Source organism: Symphalangus syndactylus, chromosome 3, assembly GCF_028878055.3.
Source record: "Symphalangus syndactylus isolate Jambi chromosome 3, NHGRI_mSymSyn1-v2.1_pri, whole genome shotgun sequence".
Lineage (NCBI taxonomy): Eukaryota > Metazoa > Chordata > Mammalia > Primates > Hylobatidae > Symphalangus > Symphalangus syndactylus.
In genome coordinates, this window is record NC_072425.2 from 52,594,842 (window position 1) to 52,618,191 (window position 23,350).

General features: G+C 41.0%; 1 protein-coding gene across 1 annotated transcript in view; it reads left to right on the forward strand.

Annotated features, from left to right (window-relative positions):
* Positions 1-23,350, forward strand: part of LOC129478496 (isoleucine--tRNA ligase, cytoplasmic-like) — a 216,281-nt gene that overhangs the window by 190,045 nt on the left and 2,886 nt on the right. Inside the window, exons 2-4 of the mRNA XM_063636273.1 lie at positions 19,691-19,838; positions 22,284-22,371; positions 22,644-22,704. Coding sequence (XP_063492343.1) covers positions 19,817-19,838; positions 22,284-22,371; positions 22,644-22,704 — 171 coding nt within the window. The 5' untranslated portion in view covers positions 19,691-19,816. The remainder of the gene's footprint in view (positions 1-19,690; positions 19,839-22,283; positions 22,372-22,643; positions 22,705-23,350) is intronic.

Below are 23,350 nucleotides of genomic sequence, written 5' to 3' on the forward strand. Positions count from 1 at the left end.
CGCCCGCCACCACGCCCGACTAATTTTTTGTATTTTTAGTAGAGACAGGGTTTCACCGTGGTCTCGATCCTCCTGACCTCGTGATCTGCTCGCCTCGGCCTCCCAAAGTGCTGGGACTACAAGCGTGAGCCACCGCGCCCGGCCGTGTTTCACTTGTCTGTCTTGTCATTCGTTCGTCTCGTCTCTCCCCCGCCCCTTTTATTGGTAGTACCATGCTGTTTTTGTTTTGATAGTACCATGCGTACTACAGATTTGTATATTTTGAAATCAGGTACTGTGATGCTTCTAGCTTTTCTTTTTATTCCAGATTCTTTTGTCTGTCTGAGGTATTTTGCATTTCCATAGGAATTTTAGGATGGCTTTTTCGATTTCTATTAAGAATGTGTTTTGCAATTTAAGACGGATTGCATTGATTCTGTAGATCCCATTGGTTGATACAGATATTTTAACAATATTCTTCTGCATGGACATGGGATATCTTTCCATTTACTTATGTCTGCTTTAATATCTTTCATCTATGTTTTATAGTTTTCCTTGTGGTATCTTTTGCCTTTTTGGTTAAGTTTATCCCTAGATATCATTTTTTTTAAATGAAATAGCTTTCTTAATTTCTTAGGTATTTCGCTATTGGTGCATGGGCGTGCTAGTCATTTTTATATATTGATATTGTATCTTGCAACTTGACTAAATTTATTATTTATAGTAGGATTTTTGTGGAATCTTTAGGGTTCTCTCTATGTTTATGTCACCTGCAAACAGGAAATTTGACTTCCTTTTTTCCAATTTGGATGCCTTTTATTGCATTCTCCTAATTGCTGTAATTAGGGTTTCCAGTAGTATGATGAATAAAAGGTGGTGTAAAAGTAGTCACACTTGTTCCAGATCTTGGAGGAAGAGCTTTTAACTTTTCCCCATTGATTATGATGTTAGCTGTTGGTTTGTCATATATGGCCTTTATTGCGCTGAGACATGTTCCATCTATACTTACGTTGAGTTTCTGTGAAGGAATGTTGATTTTTTTTCAGCATCTACTTAAATGATTATATGGTTTTCTTGATTCACTGAATGTGATGTCGCACATTTATTTATTTGTTTATTGAATCATTCTCATATTCCTGGGGTGAATCCCACTTGATCATGGCAGATGATTATTTTATTGTGTTGTCAAATGCAATTTTCAAGTATTTTTGTTGAGGACTTTTTGCATCTGTGTTCATCGGGGATATTTAAAATGCCTGTGGTTGTCTTTGTGTGTTATGTCCTGCTCTGGTTTTTGTACTAGGGTCATGCTGTCCTCATAGAACAAGTTTCAAAGCCTTCTCTTCTGTTCATTTTATGGGGAATTTTTTTGATTAATTTTTTTTGAGATTCACTTTATGCCTCTCTCACCTCCGAGGGGAGAGATCCTGTCTGTCTTTATTCACAGCTCTAGGCATATTAATCTTCACAGAAAATAGCACATAAATATTTGTTGAATAAATGTTCCTGGTAAAAATTTCTCTTGACTGAAATAAATTTTTAAAAAGTAACGTAATTTTCAGCTAAGATAGAGTAATGGGAACCAGAATATTCTCTTGTGAGACAAGAAAGGAAGGAAGGGGGGGAAGGGAGGACGGAAGGAAGGAAGGGAAAAAAAAACTGGACAAAATATATCAACCAATGGTTTGGACAAAATATATCAGGCAACAAAAGAAACCCCTCCAAAGGGTGTGCAACGAGAGGGAGCCCTGCGTGGGTGCTGTGACTGCTCGACATTACTGCCTGGAGAAAGTTTTCAGGTAGCAGCACAGGAAGTGGGGAGCCCATAGGCCTCCCAAATTGGAGAAAACAGAGTTAGGAGCTCAGGAAGACCAGAGGGTGGAGCCCACAGGGGAGGGCCCTAGAGGGGAGGGGATAAGGCTGCACAGGGAACTGTAGAAATCAGCACGTGTATGTGAAAAAACAAAACAAAACAAAAAACCACCTGAGGCCAGGGAAGAATCACCTAAAGGAATTACAGGGAAGGATCCTGGGGGCTCATGCAGGATTAGGAACAGTGACAGTTTCCACCAGCCAGAGTGCAAAGCACCCAACGTCACCAGGCATCAAGTGCACACGTAGGGGACTATGGTGGTGTAAGTGTAAGGAGAGTTAGCCCTAGACTAAATTCTGCTCTGTTTTCACTTGAGAAAGCCTAAAAGCAAGACTCAAGAGGACAAGTTGTTTACATGTAACTTAACTGTGTTCCAGAATAAACTCAAAAGTATTATGTGTGTGTATGCATGTGCGTGTGTGTGTGTGTGTCCAGCATCCAATAAGGTAAAATTCAGAATGCCCTGCATGTAGCCAAAACTTACCAGGGGTGCAAAAAGCAAGAAAATAACAATCCATACTAAAGAGAAAAATCAGTCAATTGAAAGTGACCCAGAAATGACACACCTAATGAAATTAGTAGGTAAGGACGTTAAGTGGTTAGTATAATTTCATATGTTCAAGAAGCACAGGAAATGATAAATGTATCAGGTAAAGACATAGAAGAACCAAAATTTAAAAGAGAACTAAATCAAAATTCTACACATGGAAATTATAATATGTAAGATATACACTGTATATAGGATTAATGGCAGAATTGACATTGAGGAATAAAGATTAGTGCAACTTAAAACATAGTAATAAAAACTATACAACATAAAACCCAGAGAAAGAAAAACTTAAAAAAAAACAGTCCTGGGACAAGGTCAAACAGCTTAATATACATGTGATTGGAGCCTACAAAGGAGAGAAAAGGTCAGAAAAAATACTTGAAGAAATAAAATACAAACATTTTCTAAATGTAATAAAAACCATGAATCTGCAGATCCAAGAATCTCAATGAACCCTAAGCATGAAAAACCATAAAACAACAATACTAAGGCACACATAAATGCCTTAAATCAATAATAAAGACAAAACCTTAACAGTAGTCAGAGAAAAAAGACGTATTACATGCAGAAGAACAAACTAGTGGCAGACCTTTCATCTGAATCAATGCCAGGCAAAAACAAAGTAGAGGGACATCCTCGAAGTCTGAAAGAAAAGCAAAGTTGTCAAACTGGAATTCTTTACCAGCAAAAATATCTTCAGAAAATGAACAGAGAGCATTTCCCAAGAGCAACCATATTGTAGACCATGAAACCAGTATCAATAAGCTTAAAAGGATTCAAATATAAAGTATGTTCTCTGACCATGATGGATTTAAATTAGAAATTGACCACAGAAAGCTATCTGGAAATGTCCAAATATTTGGAAATGATATAGAACACTTTCTAATCAACCAAGGATCAAAGAAGAAACCGAAAAGCAAATTAGAAAGTATTTTCAACTGAATAAAAATGAAAATACAACAAATCGATATCAAGGAAATAGAGAACTGAAGAATAATAAATAAAATCATTAAAAGCTAAAGTTTCTTTTTAAAGATCAATAAAATCTCTACTCAGATTGACCAAGAAAAAGATAGGAAAGAAATGAGTTAACCAAATTAGGACTGACAGGTGACATTTATAAAAATTTCCCAGATAGTAAAAGGATAATAAGATAGTGTAAATAACTTGTTGTCAATGAGTTCAACAACTGAAATGCAATGGACATACGGTTTGAAAAACACGAACTACCAAATACCAAAGCCCACTTAATAGATATCATGAATTTTCCAAATTTGTTAAAAGAAATTTAATTTGTAGTTAAAGCCCACCCACAAAGAAATGTACAATCTCATATAGCTTCACCACTGACTTCCACCGAGAAAGAAAATAAGAATTTAAAATAATCTCTTCTAAAATCTTGAAAAGAAGGGACTACTCAAGTCATTCCATGAGGCCAGAATTGCTCTGATAGCAAAATTAGACAAATAGATTATGAGACAATAAACCTGAAGACCAATATTTCTTATGAGCATAAATGCAAACATTCTTAACAAAATTTTGGCAAATCTAGCAATTCCTAAAGAGATACCTCATGACGCGTTTATCTCAGAAATGTAACGTTGACCTAACATGCAAAAAGTAACGTAACATATTAAGAAACCCAAACCAAAAAACATGATCCTCTCAAGATTTGCTGAAAAGGTGTTTCACAAAATCTAATTGCATTCCTGATAAAAACTCTCAGAAAACTAGGAGTAGAAGGGAGCTTGCTTACATAATAAAAGGTAAGTGTAAAAAACCCACAGGCAGTACCATATTTAGGTAACTAGGAGTAGAAGGGAACTTGCTTGCATAATAGGAGGTGTCTATAAAAAACCCACAGGTGGTACCATATTTACTGGTCAACCAAATGCTCTCCTTATGGGGAATATTTTGAGTAAAATTGGTATTAGCTCTTTTAAAAATGCTTGGTAATTCAGCAGTAAAACCGTGATTGTGTTTTTCGTTGCTAGGAGACTTTATTACTGCTTTAATTGCATTACTCATTATTGGTCTGTTCAGGTTTTTTTTTTTTATCATTCTACTTTGGGAATTCATTATGTCTAGAAATTGATTCACTTCTAGATTTTTCAATTTGTATATAAACATTTTTAGTAATCATTTACAATCCTTCATATTTCTGTTATCAATTGTAATGTTTGCTTTTTCATCTATGATATTGTTTTTTTCTTATCCTTAGTCTAGTTAAAGCTTGTCAATTTTGATTTTCTTCTATATCACCCCAGCTCTTTGTTCCATTGACTTTTTGTATATTTTGTTTGTTTTTAAAATTTCCTCCCTAATCTTTGATGTTTTTTCTACTAATTCTACCATTTGAATTTTTTCGTGTTTCTCATTACTGGAGGTGTACTGTCAGGTTGGCTATTTGAGATGTTTCTACTTTTCTGATGAAAGCATTTATAGCTATGCACTTTTCCTCTTACAACTGCCTTTGCTGCATCCCACAGGATTTTTTTTTTTTTTTTTTCTATTCCAACTTGTGGTTTATTGAGTGTTTTTAACAACAAGCTGTAAGCATGGGCTACATCAGATGATGAGATCTTTAAATTGACTATTGTGAAATACTGTAAGAAAGCAGAAACATTATGCAAGCCATAAATTGAGTCAGGGATGTTGTGAGTAGTAAAATCTACATTTTTTTTCACAAGGGACAAATAAGATTGAACTAAGCATTTCAGTTGTGAAAAGTGAAAAGGACACAAGTTTTACCTTATAGCAGAAAAAAAATTATCCAAGTTTAATCTGATATATTTAGGGCTGTATAAAATGGTGATTAATGTCAACGGGTACATTTTCTTTTTTTAAGTCTTTTTTTTAATTGTACTTTAAGTTTTAGGGTACATGTGCACAATGTGCAGGCTTGTTACATATGTATCCACGTGCCATGTTGCTGTGCTGCACCTATTAACTCATCATTTAGCATTAGGTGTATCTCCTAATGCTATCCCTCCCCTCACCCTCCACCCCACAACAGTCCCCGGAGTGTGATGTTCCCCTTCCTGTGTCCATGTGTTATGTTGTGTTTCTGTTGTTTCAATAAATATTTGATTTCCTTCTTTTTCATTTACTGGTTGTTCATGACCCTGTATTTTAATTTCCATATATTTATACAGTTTTTAAAGTTTCTCCTGTTAACTGATTTCTAATCCTATTCTACTGTGGTCAGAAAAGATAACTGGATATGAATTCACTTTTTAAAATTGTGTTGGGACTTGTTTTTTGGCCTAACACAGTCTGTGTTGGAGAATAATTCATGTGCTAGTGAACTGAAGATGTTTTTTCTGGATGATCTGTCCATTGACAATAGTGGGGTGTTGATTATAGTGGAATGTTGAGGTATTCTATTATTATATTGCATTCCATCTGTCCTTTAAGGCCTGTTAATATTTGCTTCTGTATTTAGGTGCTTCAATGTTGGTTGCATATACATTTATAATTGTGAGGCTGCCGTTTACTTCTTTCTCTTATACACTTATCTTTATTATTTTTTTTAACTTAAAGTCTATTTTATCTAAGTATAGCTACTCCTGCTTTTTTGTTTGCATTTGTATGGGATATCTTTTATCATCCCTTCACTTGCAGTCTGTGTATGTCTTCATAGATGAACTGAGTTTCTTGTAGGCAAGAAACTGCTGGACACATCCGTGCACTGCTGCTCCAACCAGAGGAGTTGCAGGCTCGCCAAGAGGCAGCCTTCCTCCCAGACAGGTTTGTTAATTGTAACTGGTAATTATTATTGTGATAATATTACGTCTTCCATAACTGATGAAACAGGAATGAAAAAAAAAACAGGAAATTGTTGTCATTAAGAAGTTGAGCTTCCTTCTTTCCCTCCCTCCTTCCTTCCTTCCTTCCTTCCTTTCTTCCTTCCTTCCTTCCTTCCTTTCTTTTTTTCTTTCTTTCTTTCTTTCTTTCTCTTTCCCTCTCTGGCCCAGGCTACAATCTACTCCGCTTGCTGCTGTCCGCGCCGCGGACTGCCTGGGACTGCCGGCGCGCGCCACCACTCCCTGCCTTCGCCATCTTGGCCACGCTGGTCGCAAGCTCCTGACGCCGAGTGCTCTGCCCGCCTCAGCCTCCCGAGGTACTGGGACTACAGACGGAGTCTCGCTCACCCAGTGCTCGGTGTTGCCCGGGCTGGAGTGCGGTGGCGTGGTCTGGCCTCGCGGCAGCCTCTGCCCCCCAGCCGCCTGCCTTGGCCTACCAGGGTGCTGGGATTGCAGCCCCTGCCCGGCCGCCGCCCCATCTGGGAGGTGGGGAGAGCCTCTGCCTGGCCGCCCCGTCTGGGAAGTGAGGAGCGCCTCTGCCCGGCCGCCCCGTCTGGGAAGTGAGGAGCGCCTCTGCCCGGCCGCCCCGTCCGGGAAGAAATGAGGAGCGCCTCTGCCCGGGCGCCCCGTCCGGGAAGAAGTGAGGAGCGCCTCTGCCCGGCCGCCCCATCTGGGAGGTGAGGAGCGCCTGTGCCCGGCCACCCATCGTCTGGGAAGTCAGGAGCGCCTCTGCCCGGCCACCCACCGTCTGGGAAGTGAGGAGCGCCTCTGCCCGGCCGCCCCGTCTGGGAAGAAGTGAGGAGCGCCTCTGCCCGGCCGCCCCGTCTGGGAAGTGAGGAGCGCCTCTGCCCGGCCACCCATCGTCTGGGAAGTGAGCAGCGCCTCTGCCCGGCCGCCCCGTCCGGGAAGAAGTGAGGAGCGCCTCTGCCCGGCCGCCCCGTCCGGGAAGAAGTGAGGAGCGCCTCTGCCCGGCCGCCCCGTCCGGGAAGAAGTGAGGAGCGCCTCTGCCCGGCCGCCCCGTCCGGGAAGAAGTGAGGAGCGCCTCTGCCCGGCCGCCCCGTCCGGGAAGAAGTGAGGAGCGCCTCTGCCCGGGCGCCCCGTCCGGGAAGAAGTGAGGAGCGCCTCTGCCCGGCCGCCCCATCTGGGAGGTGAGGAGCGCCTGTGCCCGGCCACCCATCGTCTGGGAAGTCAGGAGCGCCTCTGCCCGGCCACCCACCGTCTGGGAAGTGAGGAGCGCCTCTGCCCGGCCGCCCCGTCTGGGAAGAAGTGAGGAGCGCCTCTGCCCGGCCGCCCCGTCTGGGAAGTGAGGAGCGCCTCTGCCCGGCCACCCATCGTCTGGGAAGTGAGCAGCGCCTCTGCCCGGCCGCCCCGTCCGGGAAGAAGTGAGGAGCGCCTCTGCCCGGCCGCCCCGTCCGGGAAGAAGTGAGGAGCGCCTCTGCCCGGCCGCCCCGTCCGGGAAGAAGTGAGGAGCGCCTCTGCCCGGCCGCCCCGTCCGGGAAGAAGTGAGGAGCGCCTCTGCCCGGCCGCCCCGTCCGGGAAGAAGTGAGGAGCGCCTCTGCCCGGCCGCCCCGTCCGGGAAGAAGTGAGGAGCGCCTCTGCCCGGCCGCCCCGTCCGGGAAGAAGTGAGGAGCGCCTGTGCCCGGCCGCCCCATCCGGGAAGAAGTGAGGAGCGCCTCTGCCCGGCCACCCATCGTCTGGGAGGTGAGGAGCGCCTCTGCCCGGCCACCCATCGTCTGGGAGGTGAGGAGCGCCTCTGCCCGGCCACCCGTCGTCTGGGAGGTGAGGAGCGCCTCTGCCCGGCCACCCGTCGTCTGGGAGGTGAGGAGCGCCTCTGCCCGGCCACCCATCGTCTGGGAGGTGAGGAGCGCCTCTGCCCGGCCACTCATCGTCTGGGAGGTGAGGAGCGCCTCTGCCCGGCCACCCATCGTCTGGGAGGTGAGGAGCGCCTCTGCCCGGCCGCCCCATCTGGGAAGTGAGGAGCGCCTCTGCCCGGCCGCCCCGTCCGGGAAGAAGTGAGGAGCGCCTCTGCCCGGCCACCCATCGTCTGGGAAGTGAGGAGCGCCTCTGCCCGGCCGCCCCGTCTGGGAAGTGAGGAGCGCCTCTGCCCGGCCACCCATCGTCTGGGAAGTGAGGAGCGCCTCTGCCCAGCCACCTATCGTCTGGGAAGAAGTGAGGAGCGTCTCTGCCTGGCCGCCCCGTCTGGGAAGTGAGGAGCTCCTCTGCCCGGCCGCCCCGTGTCTGGGTAGAAGTGAGGAGCTCCTCTGCCTGGCCGCTTCATCTGGGAGGTCTACCACGGAGGCCAGAAGCAATGTGGGGGCTGGACGTGGTGGCTCACGCCTGTGGTCCCGGCACTCTGGGGGGCGAGGCGGGTTGATCACTTCGGGCTAGGAGTTCCAGACCAGTCTGGCCAACTTGGCGAAACATGAAGAATACAACAGACAAACCAACCAACCAACTCAGTGACAACAAAACAGGTCTACCCTGGAGTCATACTCTAATTTTTTCTATTTTCCTCCCTTTCTGATCCTTTATCCCACTTTCTTTTTCTTCCTCTTCCTTCTTCCTCTTCTTTGTCAAATAGAGGATTGAGTTATTATCACTGATCCATATAAAGTCCCTCTCTCATTTATTTTAACTCTCACCCCCCATTTCTATTCCCCGACTTCCCATGTGCAACCTTCCTAATATGTTTGATACGCATCTTTTTGTTTGTATGTATTTTTAGAAAATGTTTATTGTTTTTGTATGCAAAAAAAATTAATAAAAAAAAAAAAGAAGTTGAATGTTTTAGAAAGACTCAATGAAGTGAGTCTCTAAAACTGGTTTTCATCAGGTGTGGGATTGAGAGTCTGTTCCGTTCACTCCTTCCTTTTCCCACCCTCCATCGGGGAGCCTTACTGGGTAACCCCAAGGGCAGGAGCAGAATCTAAGCAGCAGGCCCCCTGGCACGTCTCAGCTAGGGTCTGTGTCTTTCCGTGGTCTACCATTTTTTCTAAACAGGCATGTGAGTGCGTGGAGAGGATGAGGCAAGACTTTTTAGATATGATTTATTTCCTTCACTGACTCAACCAGAGTCAACAGGAGAGGCAGAATGCCTGCAGTATCCAAGAATTGTTCTCAGACATTATAGGCTCCAACTTACATCTTAACCAGAACTAAAACTTTCTTTCTCTCCCTGTATTCCATTTGGTTTCTCCCTTGGGGTAGTTTCTCACTGAAGAGGATGGTATTAAGCTGCTGTTTGCTTTCATTCTCTTGGACCTTTGGTTTGTCATCTAGGGAGAGAATGTTTTTCCTGTTTTTCTCTTTTTTCATTTTCTTTCTTATTTTTTTTCTTTGAGACAGGGTCTTGCTCCATTGCCCAAGCTGGAGTACAGTGGTGCAGTCACAGCTCACTGCAGCCTCCACCTCCCAGGCTCAAGCAATGCTTCCACGTCAGCCTCCGGTAGCTGGGACCACAGGTACACACCACCACGCCTGGATAATTATTTTATTTATTTATTTGTAGAAACGGGTCTGGCTATGTTGCCCAGGCTGGTCTTTAACTCCTACGCTCAAGCTATCCTCCATTCTCTGCTTCCCAAATATTACAGATTCAGGTGTGAGCCACTGTGCCTGGCCTGTTTTTCTTATAAATAGTATTTAGACTATTTAACTTTCGATATTGAAATGTACCATATTTGACTGAAGTTGAGAGTATACTATAATAAGTTCTGTGTGTCCTCATCACTGAGCTTCAGCCAGTATCCACTCCTGGCCAATCTTCTTTTGTTTGTCCTTTTCGCTTCTGCCCCTCCACAGAGCCTTGCACCTTAAAGATTGGTGAGTAAAGGTCATTTACAAGTTCTAAGTTAAAATGTTGAAGATGTGAAATTATTGTTTTAAAAATGGTTACCCACTTTAATGAGGTTTCATTTGAGGAACCAATAGGTACAGGTCCCAGTTGTCTCAGATTGGTAGATTGAATTTTAAAGCTGACAGCATTTTCAGTACTAATTTGATGGTGTGACATTGCATTTCCTCCAGCTAATAAGCCATGCTTCAGGTAGAAAGACTCTACTTAAACATAGTGAGCAGCATGATTATGAAAATAAACACTGAAAGTTTTATCCATAAGCTTCAATTTAAGGCATATTCTTTGCAATATAAGTTAGTAAACCAATTACTGTCATAGAGATACTATTTATTTTAGATTGAGAAAGACAGAGCCAAGGGGAAATATATTGTTACTTTAAAATAGAAATATATGTGTTTGAAATGGAGTCTAGCTCTGTCGCCCAGGCTGGATTGCGGTGACACGATCTCAGTTCACTGCAACCTCCGCCTCCCATGTTCAAGCTATTCTCCTGCCTCAGCATCCTGAGTAGCTGGGACTACAGGTGCATGCCACCATGCCTAGCTAATTTTTTGTATTTTTAGTAGAGACGAGGTTTCACCATGTTAGCCAGGATGGTCTCAATCTCCTGACCTCGTGATCTGCCCGCCTCGGCCTCCCAAAGTGCTGGGATTACAGGCATGAGCCACTGCACCTGGCCTAAAATAGAAAAGATATTTAACTTTTGCGCTTTGTGTCTCCAGAGACTGATTAAGATCTTTGAATGGAAAATCCACAGGAACAGATTTTAGTTCAGTTTGTATCATTAGTATATTAACATAATTTTATTTGCCATTTATGGAGTTCTGGTTTTGAACCAGAGAACAACATAGATGTATTTAACTCTATTATTTCATCTGGCCATTGCTGTAAACCTTGAGGTACGTATTATTATTCTCATCTAACAGATGAAGAAACTGACGTTCAAAGAGGTTCAAGGTCACTTACTGAGCTGATAAGAGCTCCTGCGTCTCTTACTACGCAATTATTGAACTGTTGTACTGTACTCTTAGTTATTTGAAATTAAAATTAGTCATTTCAAATTGTAATTAGGAATGTTTAAACTTTACTCAGTACAAGCTTTTCAAAAAAAAAGAAAAACATTTGGCAGGCTAAACCACATTTTCCTGATGATACCTATTTGACCTTCTCTTGGACCCTGGTCCACATGCATTTTGAATGTTTGATTTGGGGGTTCAAGCCATCTTCCCTGAAAGTCACATTGAAGCTCTTATTTTAGAAGTGGGAGGTTATCATTCACTCAGCCTCCTAATGGCTTTTACATTACAAAAAGCGTGTTTAGAATTTCAATGGAAAAATCATATATATAATTTACCTGTGGAAAAATGCTTTCAGATGCTGACTTGGGATGCTGTCTCACGGCAGACTGTCTTTACCTGTATACTGCTAACTCAGTTGGAAGAGGAGTAAGCAAATTGGGGTCTGGATTACATGATACTGTCAGATCAGTTGCATGGAACTTCCTAAATGATTTAGATGGAACATTTTCCTCACATAAATCTCTGTAAAGAAGACACTGAGTGGGGGTACATTCCAACTCCCCATAGACTAGTAACTAAATAACAAGTCTGAAATAATTCAATTCCAATTTTCTCTTACTGCCACCTCTCCGCATCTTGTTTTGTTAATGCATTTTAGTTTTATTTTGGCTCTGAAGACTTTGGTAGCCCTAAGATCATTGTTTCCAATAATTTCACATCTTCAACATTTTAACTTAGAACTTGTAAATGACCTTTACTCACCAATCTTTAAGGCGCAAGGCTCTGTGGAGGGGCAGAAGTGAAAAGGACAAACAAAAGAAGATTGGCCAGGAGTGGATACTGGCTGAAGCTCAGTGATGAGGACACACAGAGCTTATTATAGTATACTCTCAACTTCAGTCAAATATGGTACATTTCAATATTGAAAGTTAAGTAGTCTAAATACTATTTATAAGAAAAACAGGCCAGGCACACGATTTTTATAACAATATCAGTGATTTCTCCATGTTGATAAGTCTACATAAGTCTCTTTGAACTTGGGTTTGACATTAGATTAGCAAGTGATTTTCAGCTGGGATATAAGATCTATAAATTGCTGACAAAAGAAACTACAGTTTGACAGTCTTGTCTAAATTTAGATCTTTTCCCCCAACTTTTTGTTGGTGAATTTCAATAACCCCTCGTGCTGAGTTAGGATCTGTCATGGGTCTTAATATTTTTTACTTGTTTTTCCTCCTCCTCCTCAGCTTTCCCTCTTGACTTTCTTTTGCTGTCTTTTTTCCTTCTTTCCATATTCATTAAATAACTTTGAGTTATACCTAATGCAAAGGAGATATAAAGATGAATAAGATACTTCTTGTCCTTTAAACAAAATTAATGATCTTAAATTCATTTACTAAAGAAATTTCAGGAAGTGCTGTTTCTCTAAAACTTTGCTTTAATAAGTGTTAGATATGACACATACGCATAATGATTCAAAGTGTTTAGTAAATACTTTTTCCTATTAAAAAGTAATTTGAATTAACAAGAAACTTTTCATCTGTTGGATGGTCATTCATGTTTATTCTGTTGCCCATTGTATGAACTTTCATATTTTTGCCATATAATTTGTATATATTATTCTTAGAGATACATATCCGTCTTATTTTCATCAGGAAGCCTAGCGAATTCTCATGTCAGGTATAATAGCATTAACGATGAGCTTGATAGGATTAATGAAATCTATATATTTGTGTCTCTAATGGAGATTTCCTCCTTTTTCATGCCCAGGTGTGCCAGGCGGTGCCAGTGCCAGCTAATCACCTGCCTGTTGGCAGCACCGTGAACACCGTGCACCTGTCTTCAGATGGCACTTAAAGCAGAGAAGCCTGCTGTGTGGCTGTGGGGGTCATCAGAGAGGTGGCAGTGGAGGTGAGAAATGGCGAGACCCTTGAGCTACGTTGAAGGTAGAGCCAGTAGGATTTGCTGGCAGATTGGCTATGGGGTAACATGGATATATAGGCCTTTTCTTTTTTTCTCAAATACTTTTTTCAATTTTTTTAAGTTTTCATTTTGAAATAATTTGTTATTAAACAATCGAAAAAGTAGTATGATGGGTTCCCCTCTATCCTTCATCCATCTTTCCCAGCTGCTAACATCTTCAGTAACCATAATATTAATAGAATTTTCAAAAGCATTTGCCCCACTAATTTTTATTTCTGACTAACTACATATTGCATTTAATTGTCATGTCTTTTTAGTCTTAAGTATGGAACATTTATTTAGTCCTTTGACTTTCATGGCCTTCTCACTTTTGAAGATTGCAGAGCAGCTATTTTCTAGAATGTCTCTCAATGTCTGAAGTTTCCTGATTTAATTTAGGTACACATTTTTGGTGACAATGCCACAGAAGTGATGCTATGCCCTTCTCAGTGCATCATATCAGGTGGCCTGTGTTGTTGCTATGTCTCATTGATGGTGATAACTTTGTTCACTTGGTTAAGGTGCTGTCAGCTTTCTGCTTTGTAAAGTTGTAGTTTTTCCTTTGTAATTAATAAGTATTTTGTGGGGAGATTCTTTCCAAATATTCTTTTTCTTGTCATACATTCACTTATTAATTTTAACATCCGTGGATGGTTTTTGCCAGTAATAATTATACCTGTGATATTTGCCAAGTGGTGGTTTTGGTAGACTTTTATAAGTGAGTATTTATACTTGTAAATAACATTCTGCGCATGTAGGATGAATGCCAAGAAAACTAGTTCTTAACCTTACATAGTATGTTGTTGGCAGTATTGATTTACTTGTACCATTGATTATTGTTTTCCCAAAATTTTCATTTGTGGTGACAATAGAAATAAACACACGTTGATGTACAATTATAAATATTGTCTAATACTGTTCTAATATTAATATTTTAAAGTCTACTGTTAGCAGACTTGGCCGATGGATTGACTTTGAAAATGACTACAAAACTCTGTTTCCACAATTCATGGAATCTGTCTGGTAGGTTTAAAACCTAAATGTGATAAATATTCTATAAATATTCTGTTGTATTGATTATCAGAAAAATGCACTAGCATGTATCAGTTTATTTTTGAGTCCATCATTATTTCCCTGAAAATCTTTGGGAACAGGTTTGTTTTTGAATATAGGACTTTTATTTTTATTTTTTTGAGACTGAGTCTTGCTCCGTTGCCCAGGCTGGAGGGCAGTGGCACAGTCTTGGCTCACTGCAACCTCCGCCTCTCAGGTTCAAGCGATTCTCCTGCTTCAGCCTCCCGAGTAGCTGGGATTACGGGCACCCACCACCATGCTTGGCTAATTTCTGTATTTTTAGTAGAGATGGGGTTTCACCTTGTTGGCCAGGCTGGTCTCAAACTTCTGACCTTAGGTGATCCACCCACCTTGGCGGCCTCTCAAAGTGCTGGGATTACAGACATGAGCCACTGCACCCAGCCTGCCAATTGCTTTTCTTAGTCAACATTATGTCTTAAACATCATTCGATATCAGTAGATATTAGCATTTTAATGTCTGCCTGATGTCTTACTATGTTGATCTGTTATAATTTACCAGCCAGTCTCCCAGTGAAAGACATTGTTTTTTCACTTATTTGGCAGACAGAAACTCTAAAAAGAAAATGGCATAAATGTTTGTATTTTCAGAAATAGAATTTTGGTTATGTAATTGTGAAACTCAATCTCTTACCAGTAGGGTCTTCAAACAACTCTATGGTAAAGGCCTTGTTTATAGAGGTGTGAAAGTCGTGCCCTTCTCTGCGGCATGTAACACTCCACTTTCCAACTTCGAGTCACACCAGAATTATAAGGTACGTGAAATGTAGAGACATTATTCAGCACTGAGTTCTGTAAGTGGAAGTTGAATAGTTATGATCACAGTAGGTATTCCCAAGTAGACCCAGTGTGGAATGTTGCCCACGAACGACATCAATCACTTTGACCACTTCTTACTGAGTGCTGGAAATATTGCCAGTTAGTATACTAAGGCTCTGTTAAGATGAGGGATTTTTTTTCCACATTGGATTTATGATGTGTCTTAATGTGATAGGTTTTGCTTGTTTTGACCATATTTTTGTGCCTCTCTGTTGGGTTAACAAGTCCAGCTTTGACATACTTCCTGTAGTCATCGTTTCTTAAGGTTTGGGTAATTTTATGCCTTATCTGGGACCTCATGATATCATTTATTTGTTAACGGTATTTGGAAAACAATTAATTTGAGATGCCAAATGGTATTATTTTTCCTCTGATGAAATAGAATCAGTTGTTGTTGCTATGATTGAGGTGTTTAGACATGTTTGATGTTTACAGAGTGTACTGTTATACCATATCTAGACAGATATTATATACTAATGAGTCTTCTGAAATGTGAATCATCTCTTCTCGCGTGTATACTGAGTTGTTTTCAGTTTTGAGAGTTTCTCTGACCCTCTGTTTTTAAAGGATGTTGATTTGTTTGGAATTCTTATTTCATGGCCTAGGTTTGAAAATTACATTAGTAAAATTTGCCTTTCAAAGCACTTTTTCTTTATAGAATGCTTTCACATATCCTGTTTGATTGATCTTTGTAAATCCTTGTAAGGCAGGTATGATGATTTCTGTTACCTCCTCACCACCTCTCTGATTGTGCTCGTTTGTATTTTTTTAATAAAATATTTTAAGCACTTAACAATGTAGAGAATAATACAGTAAACACAAAGTTTCCAAGGCTTACCTTTGTCAAATCTTAATATATTGCTATATTTGGTTTTTGTTTGTTTGTTTGAGACGGATTCTTGCTCTGTCGCCCAGGCTAGAGCCTCCACCTACCGGATTCAAGTAGTTCTTTGCCTCAGCCTCTGGAGTAGCTGGGATTACAGGTGCCCACCACCACACATTTTTAGTAGAGACAGGGTTTCACATCTTGGCCAGGCTGGTCTTGAACTCCTGACCTTGTCAAGATCCACCCACCTCAGCCTCCCAAAGTGCTGGGATTACCGGTGTGAGCCACCACGCCCAGCCTGTTTGGTTGCTTTTTAAAACACTTGAATGTGGACAGTTTCAGGGACATGCAAAAGTAGACAGAATGTTATAATTAATTTCTGTAGGCCCATTAAGGCTCTCAGCAACCAATGACTGGCTAATCTTGCCTCATTCATACACATTCTTTCCCACCTTCCTCCCAATTTTGAAACAAATTCCAGGTATCATATTATTTCATCAAGAAATAATCCAGTATAGATCTTTCATAAATAATCTTTATCTTCTTTAAACATTGCCATATTAGCATTTGTTGTCACACCTTAAGAAGTCATCAGCAGTTACCTTTTTGTTGTTGTTTTTGAGATACAGTCTCGCTATGTCACCCAGGCTAGAATGCAGTGGCGCGATCTCGGCTAACCACAGTCTTGACCTCCCGGGCTCAAGTGATCTCCCCCTTCAGCCCCCTGAGTAGCTGGGACTACAGGAACATACCGCCATACCTGGCTAATTTATGTGTTTCTGTGGAGATGGTTTCACCATGTTGCCTGGGCTGGTCTTGAACTCTTGGGCTCAAGCAGTCCACCCACCTTGGCCTCCCAAAGTGCTGGAATTACAGGTGTCAGCCACTGCACCCAGCCACCTTCAATATTTTTTATTTTAATATTCTCGAATTATTTAATTCCTGAACATCATCAGTTCGTATTTCTAATGGTTTAATCATTTCCCAAGGGGTTATATTTTATTTATTTATTTATTTTTTTAATCAGGATCTACCAATATTTAAACACACAGTGACTGTTGTCTTTTAGGTCTTGTACCCGTTTCAGTTGGTTATATAACAAGTAGTAGAATTATCGCGTCAAAGTATACTTTGTTTTAATTTTTATTTTTTTGAGACGGACTCTCACTCTGATGCCCAGGCTGAAGTACAGTGGTGTGATCTCGGCTCACTGCAGCCTCCTCCCAGGTTCAAGCAATTCTCCTGCCTCAGCCTCCTGAGTAGCTGGGATTACGGGTGCCTGCCAGCACACCCAGCTAAGTTTTGTATTTTTAGTAGAGACAGGGTTTCACCGTCTTGGCCAGCCTGGTCTTGAACTCCTTACCTCAGTTGATCCACCTGCCTCAGCCTCCCAAAGTGCTGGTATTTTTACAGGCATGAGCCACCACGCCCAGGTGAGTCACAGAGTATACTTAATGTTTAGGTCTAATACTGGGGTTGGAAAACTCTTCTGCAAATTAAATATTTTAGGCTTTTCAGGCAAAGTGTTCTCAATTTTGTCACCATTCTTAACTCACCCACTGCATGAAAACAAGTGATGAGCCAGATTTGGCCCAGGGGCCATAGTTTGCTGACCTCTATTCTAGGCGGTCTGTGTATTGATTGTTAACCGAGGGTTTTTAATTTTTTTTTTGACTTGACCAAGCACAGTGGCTCACACTTGAAATCCCCGCACTTTTGGAGGCCGAGTTGGGTGGATTGCTTGAGTCCAGGAGCTCGAGAACGGCCTGGGCAACATGACAAAACCCCCTCTCTACTAAAATTACAAAAATTAGCTGGGCGTGGTGGCATGAACCTTTAGTTCCAACTACTCTGCAGGCTGAAGTAAGAGAATGATATCAGCCCAGGAAGTTGAGGCTGCAGTGAGCTGAAAGTGTGCTACTGCACTCCAGCCTAAGTGACAGAGTTAGACTGTCTCAAAAAAATATATATATGTGTGTGTGTGTGTGTGTGTGTGTGTGTGTGTGTATGTATATATGTGTCTATACATATATATGTATTGGCTTAAAACTTTTATTTATTTATTTTTAGAGAAGGGATTTCAGTCTGTCACCTAGGCTGGAATGCAATGGTGCAAACACAGCTCACTGCAGCCTTGACCTCCTGGGTTCAAGTGATCCTCCAGCCTCACCCTCCTGAACAGCTGGGACCACAGACATGCATCACCATGCCCAGATAATTTTTTTATCTTTGTAGAGATGGGATCTCACCATATTGCCCCAGCTGGTCTCAAACTCCAGAGCTTGTGCGATCCTCCTGCCTCAGCCTCACAAAGTGCCAGGATTATTGGCATAAACCACTGTGCCCTGCCTAAAAAATTTTAATTTTTTACAAAAATTAGCTGGGCATGGTGGTGTGCACCTGTAGTCGCAGCTATTCAGGAAACTGAGGCAGGAGAATGCTTGAACCCAGGAGGTGGGGGTTGCAGTGAGCTGAGATCACGTCACTGTACTCCAGCCCGGGTGACAGAGTGAGACTCCATCTCAAAAAAAAAGAAAAGAAAAAATTAATTTTGACGTAGTTGCAAACTCACAGAAATGTTAGCCTTTTACCACATTTGCTTTATCCTTCTGTCTTTTTATGGGAGTGGAGCACAGTATCCTTTGAGAGTAAGTTGCAGGAATTATGGCCCCTTTCCTGTAAAAACTATATATTTCCTAAAATCAGTAACATTGTTTGAAATAACTGGTGTTAGAAAATTAACATTGATGCTGTATTACCTCATGTGTAGATCTTATTGGGTTCTGCTTGTCCCAGCAGTGTCCTTTATGGTTAAAAAAAAAAAAAAAAAGAGAAGAAAGAAAAAGAAAAAAGACCTACATTGTGTGCTTCATGCAGTGGTATGTCTCCAGCCTTCTTTAATCTTAGAGAGCTCTTTAGTCTCTTTATGCTTCATTATACTGACATATTTGAGGAGGTACAGGCCAATAGTAGTGTCTCTTATTTCAGGTTTGTCTGATATTTTACATGTGACTAACAGCTCTCGTGTCACTTTATTTAAATTGCAGTTGGTTTTTGTTGGGGATTGATTTTTTTTTCCTACCTTAGAGCTATTTATTTTTAAATCCTTGATATTTTTGTATTGAAACATAGCCGTAAGTTGGAGACAATCTTGTTCTTATTTAATGAGCTGAATTTTTACGGGTCTATTACAATTTCAAGTATGTGTTGCTTTAGTAGGATCATTTTGGTAATTTGGGCAAAAAGATAACCATATTCCAGAACAGTTATCTTTTTGATCTAACTCTTCATGGACTTAGAAAATAGATGATCATAATACTGACACCTCCATCATATGTTCCTACTTAGACATTACTTTAAAAAGTTACCAGAGGCCAGGCACGGTGACTCATGCCTGTAATCCCAGAACTTTGGGAGGCTGAGGTGGGAGGATCACCTGAAGTCAGGAGTTTGAGACCAGCCTGACCAACATGGAATAACCCCATCTCTACTAAAAATACAAAAATTAGCCATGTGTGGTGGCATACACTTGTAATCCCAGCTACTCGGGAGGCTGAGGCACAAGAATCACTTGAACCCAGGAGGCAGGGGCTGCAGTGAGCCAAGATTGTACCACAGCACTCCAGCCTAGTGACAGAGTGAGACTCCATCTAAAAAAAAAAAAAAGTCACCAGGTGTCGAAAGACATTATTTTTGTGACTACTAAGGTGGTGATTAAAACATTTTTTAAAATATTAAAAAATTTTTTTACTTGGAATTTCTTGCTGTTTTCTTTTTGTAAGTCTGGTAAGTGGTTTCTTCGTTTTACCCTGAAGATTTATTTTATTCCTCTTTAGGATCAGTTCCTTTTTCTTAGGTGTCTGTCATTGTGGATTTGTAAAACAATACTTTACCTCAACTTATTTCAGGATGTTCAAGATCCTTCAGTATTTGTAACTTTCCCTTTGGAAGAAGATGAAACTATATCTTTAGTTGCTTGGATAACCACTCCCTGGACTCTACCTAGTAACCTTGCTGTCTGTGTTAATCCAGAAATGCAATATGTGAAAATTAAAGGTAAATGGGAGGCTGGTTACTTATGATTAATATGGATAAGATAATTTTTTATTTTGGAAAATAGGAAAGCTTACCTTTCTTTGCATGAAGAATAGAATTATTTGAAAAGAATCTGACTTAATTAGGAAAATAACCTTAAACATTTGTTTTCATTTCTAATTGAAAACTAACACAATTAAAATAGTACACAGATATAAAAAGTAGAACATAAAATTTTCTTATAATTTCCAGTTTATAGTATGTTTTTCCACACCATGCCCCTGTGACAGATGAACAGTCTAAGATTCAACAATGTTGCATGTCGTTACTAGTAATTGATACCAGAACTTGAGAACTTTTTGCCTTTCAAATGTCCCTTGGTAGAGAGTTACCAGTCTCAACGAGGGCCTTTCTGAGATTTAAAAAGATTGGTACTTTGTGAATAAATATACCTTCAGGTTTGGATAGTTTTGTGGCGGTAAAAGAAAAAGAGAAAAACTCATTGCCAGGAAAAAAGCTATGGCGCAGCTGCTATGGAAGGCAGTGACAGTTCTTCAAAAAGCTGAACGGAATTACACTATGGCCCAGCAATTTCACTTCTGAGTGTTTTCCTCAAAGAATTGAAAGCAGTCTTGAACAGTTACTTGTACACCCATGTTCATAGCAGCATTATTCACAATAGTCATAGGAGCAACCCAAGTGTCTATCATTGGGTAAATGAATAAACCAAATAGGGTATTTACATACAATGGAATATTATTCAGCCTAAAAAAGGAAGGAAATTCTGATACAGGCTATGCCTTGAATGAACCTGGAGGACATTATGCTAATTAAAATGAGCCAGTCACCAAAAGACAGATACTACATGATTCTATTTATATGAGGTATTAAGAAATGAAATTCAGAGAGCAAAGACTAGTAGAATGGTGGTTGACAGAGGCTGGGAGGGAGGAGGGAGTTATTGTTTAATGAGTACAGAGTTTCAGTATAGGAAAATGAAAAGGTTTGGGGTATTGATAATAGTAATGATTACACAACATTGTAGTTGTATTTAATGCTGTGGAAGAATGGTTACCATGATTTAAAATAGTTGTATTAAAACAGTCAACTTGATCGAACAATAGCTTGTGCTGGCAAGGAAAAAATGAGAAAGGAATGGGGAAAGATTGGGTGTCAGAAAAAAGGCACAGAGGGATTTTTTTATTTGTTCTTTCCTGGGAGCAAATAGGACTTAAGAGTTGACCTACAGGAAAGCTGTTGGCCACAAAGAGGCCTGGCTCAGGTGTCTGCAGCTGTTTCTCTGGAGCAAGGACAGTCCCATCTGCAGAATTCCCTGTGTCACTGGTGGGCCACTGGGCATTCTGCGGTGAGCTTGACAATCTCAGCAGCCATCTGACTGAGATCTCAAAACACATCACCCATCTACCTGTGTATAACTCTTGTGCTTGGCAGACTTTGTATCTGAGCTTTATCAGAAAATGTGGGCTCCACTTACAAAGAAGTTCCTGTGAGGTCAGAGCTAGGGAGTGGCAGCCTTATTCAAAGCAGTTTTTCAATAAATTGCAAAGGCTTTTACAATGACCCATAGATACTCATTTTTCTTACAGTGAACTAAATATATGACATAGGCTCTAGTAAATCTCAGATGTGTAATATCATAACTTAGGATGAGAGTTTAAATTGGCCTAGATTTTCAGTATCAAAGTTTTAACTGTTCATACATTTGCTCCAGCTTTTCTTTTCCTAGGATGCCCCGGATATCCTCCAGAAACACTTACAATAAGGGTGCACAGATACATCAAGGACATTCATCATCCCAGTGTTCATAGTAGTGAAAATTTGAAAGCAATTTAAGTGTCTGTCAACTTGTTAGAAATAACTCGTACCTCTATAAAATGGAGTCCCATAGAGCTCTTTAAAGGGATGAGAAAAGTCTGTATGTGCTAATACTTGGAAGGATGTTGACAGTGTATTAAGTGAAAAGCTACAAAACCAGATAGAATATTACCTCAATTAGAAAAATAAAAAGAACTTACACATTTACCTATATGTTTGTTAGTATATACATAGAAAAATATCCGGATCAATAGACACCCAAACGAGAATGTCTGAGAGGGGGTGATAATATGTGGCACTTAATTTGTGAGCTACTTTGTCAGTGTTGTTTTTAAACATTGACTCGTTTACCCTATGAAGGAAAAAATAAAGATTTACTTAAAATGGGTATATCTGAGCGATAAATGATAACTACCAACTGCCTAAGTGCATTTGATGTTTTTGTCATTTTCATGTTTGGGAAGCAGTATACCATATAGTGTTCTTTGCAGTATTTGTCTGTGAGTACTGGGTACACTAGAGGCACATGGTACAGGAGCTCCTCAGGAAAAAAGTATGCTTGATGCATGTCTTTAGAATCAGCCAAGTTCAGAATATAACCCAAGTCCATGTTTTTCCTTTTTCTCATAGATGTTGCCAGAGGAAGATTACTCATTTTAATGGAAGCCAGATTGTCAGCCCTCTATAAATTGGAGAGTGATTATGAGATCCTTGAAAGGTGAATATTCAAATAGTTGCTCTGTGTTTGTGTGCATGTGTCTGTGTGTGTGTCTTTAGTTTTACAAAGAAAGAAACTTTATTCAAAAGCTTGCAATATTCAAATTTAGTTTTAAGTACTAATAGTATACTAAGTACTTTGCAATCACACATTACAGCATTAATGGCTAGGGCTAAGAAGCAAGTAAACCAGAGGGGAGTAGTAGCTTGATGTGGCTGTAGCCTCATATTTGATTTTAACCTAATTGTAAGTTTGCCTTTCTCCTTTTCTAGATTTCCTGGTGCCTGTCTTAAAGGCAAGAAGTACAGGCCCCTGTTTGACTATTTCGTGAAGGTAAGCTTAGGGACCACTACTGTGGGCACTCTCCACAATCTGATTATTCGATAGGTGGAGTGCTGTGAGAAGTGGAATTGATATTACTTTTATGAGTGTTACTGAATCCAGGAAGTCTGCTTTAGTGCCAACAAAATTAAATTGTTTGTGTTGCTTTCTTGTTTTAGAGGATTTTTTTTTTTTTAAACAGGGTCTCCTCTGTCTCCCAGGCTGGAGTGCAGTGGCACAATCACGGCTTACTGCAACCTCGACCTCTTGGGCTCAAGTAATTCCTCCGCCCCGTCCCGAGTAGCTGGGACTACTGGTACACACCACCACACCTGGCTAAGTTTTTAATTTCTTTTAGACACAGAATCTCGCTATGTTGCCCAGGCTGGTCTTGAACTCCTGGGATTACAAGCATGCACCACTGCGCCTGGCTGGAATTTTTTCTTGTTGTTGTTTTTGAGATGGAGTCTCCCTCTATCGCCCAGGCTGGAGTGCAATGGTGCCGTCTTGGCTGACTGCAACCTCTGCCCCCCAGGTCCAAGCGATTCTCCTGCCTCAGCCTCCCGAGCAGCTGGGATTACAGGCATACTGTAATTTTTGTAGTTTTTATTAGAGACGGGGTTTCACCATCTTGGCCAGGCTGGTCTTGTCGTGATCC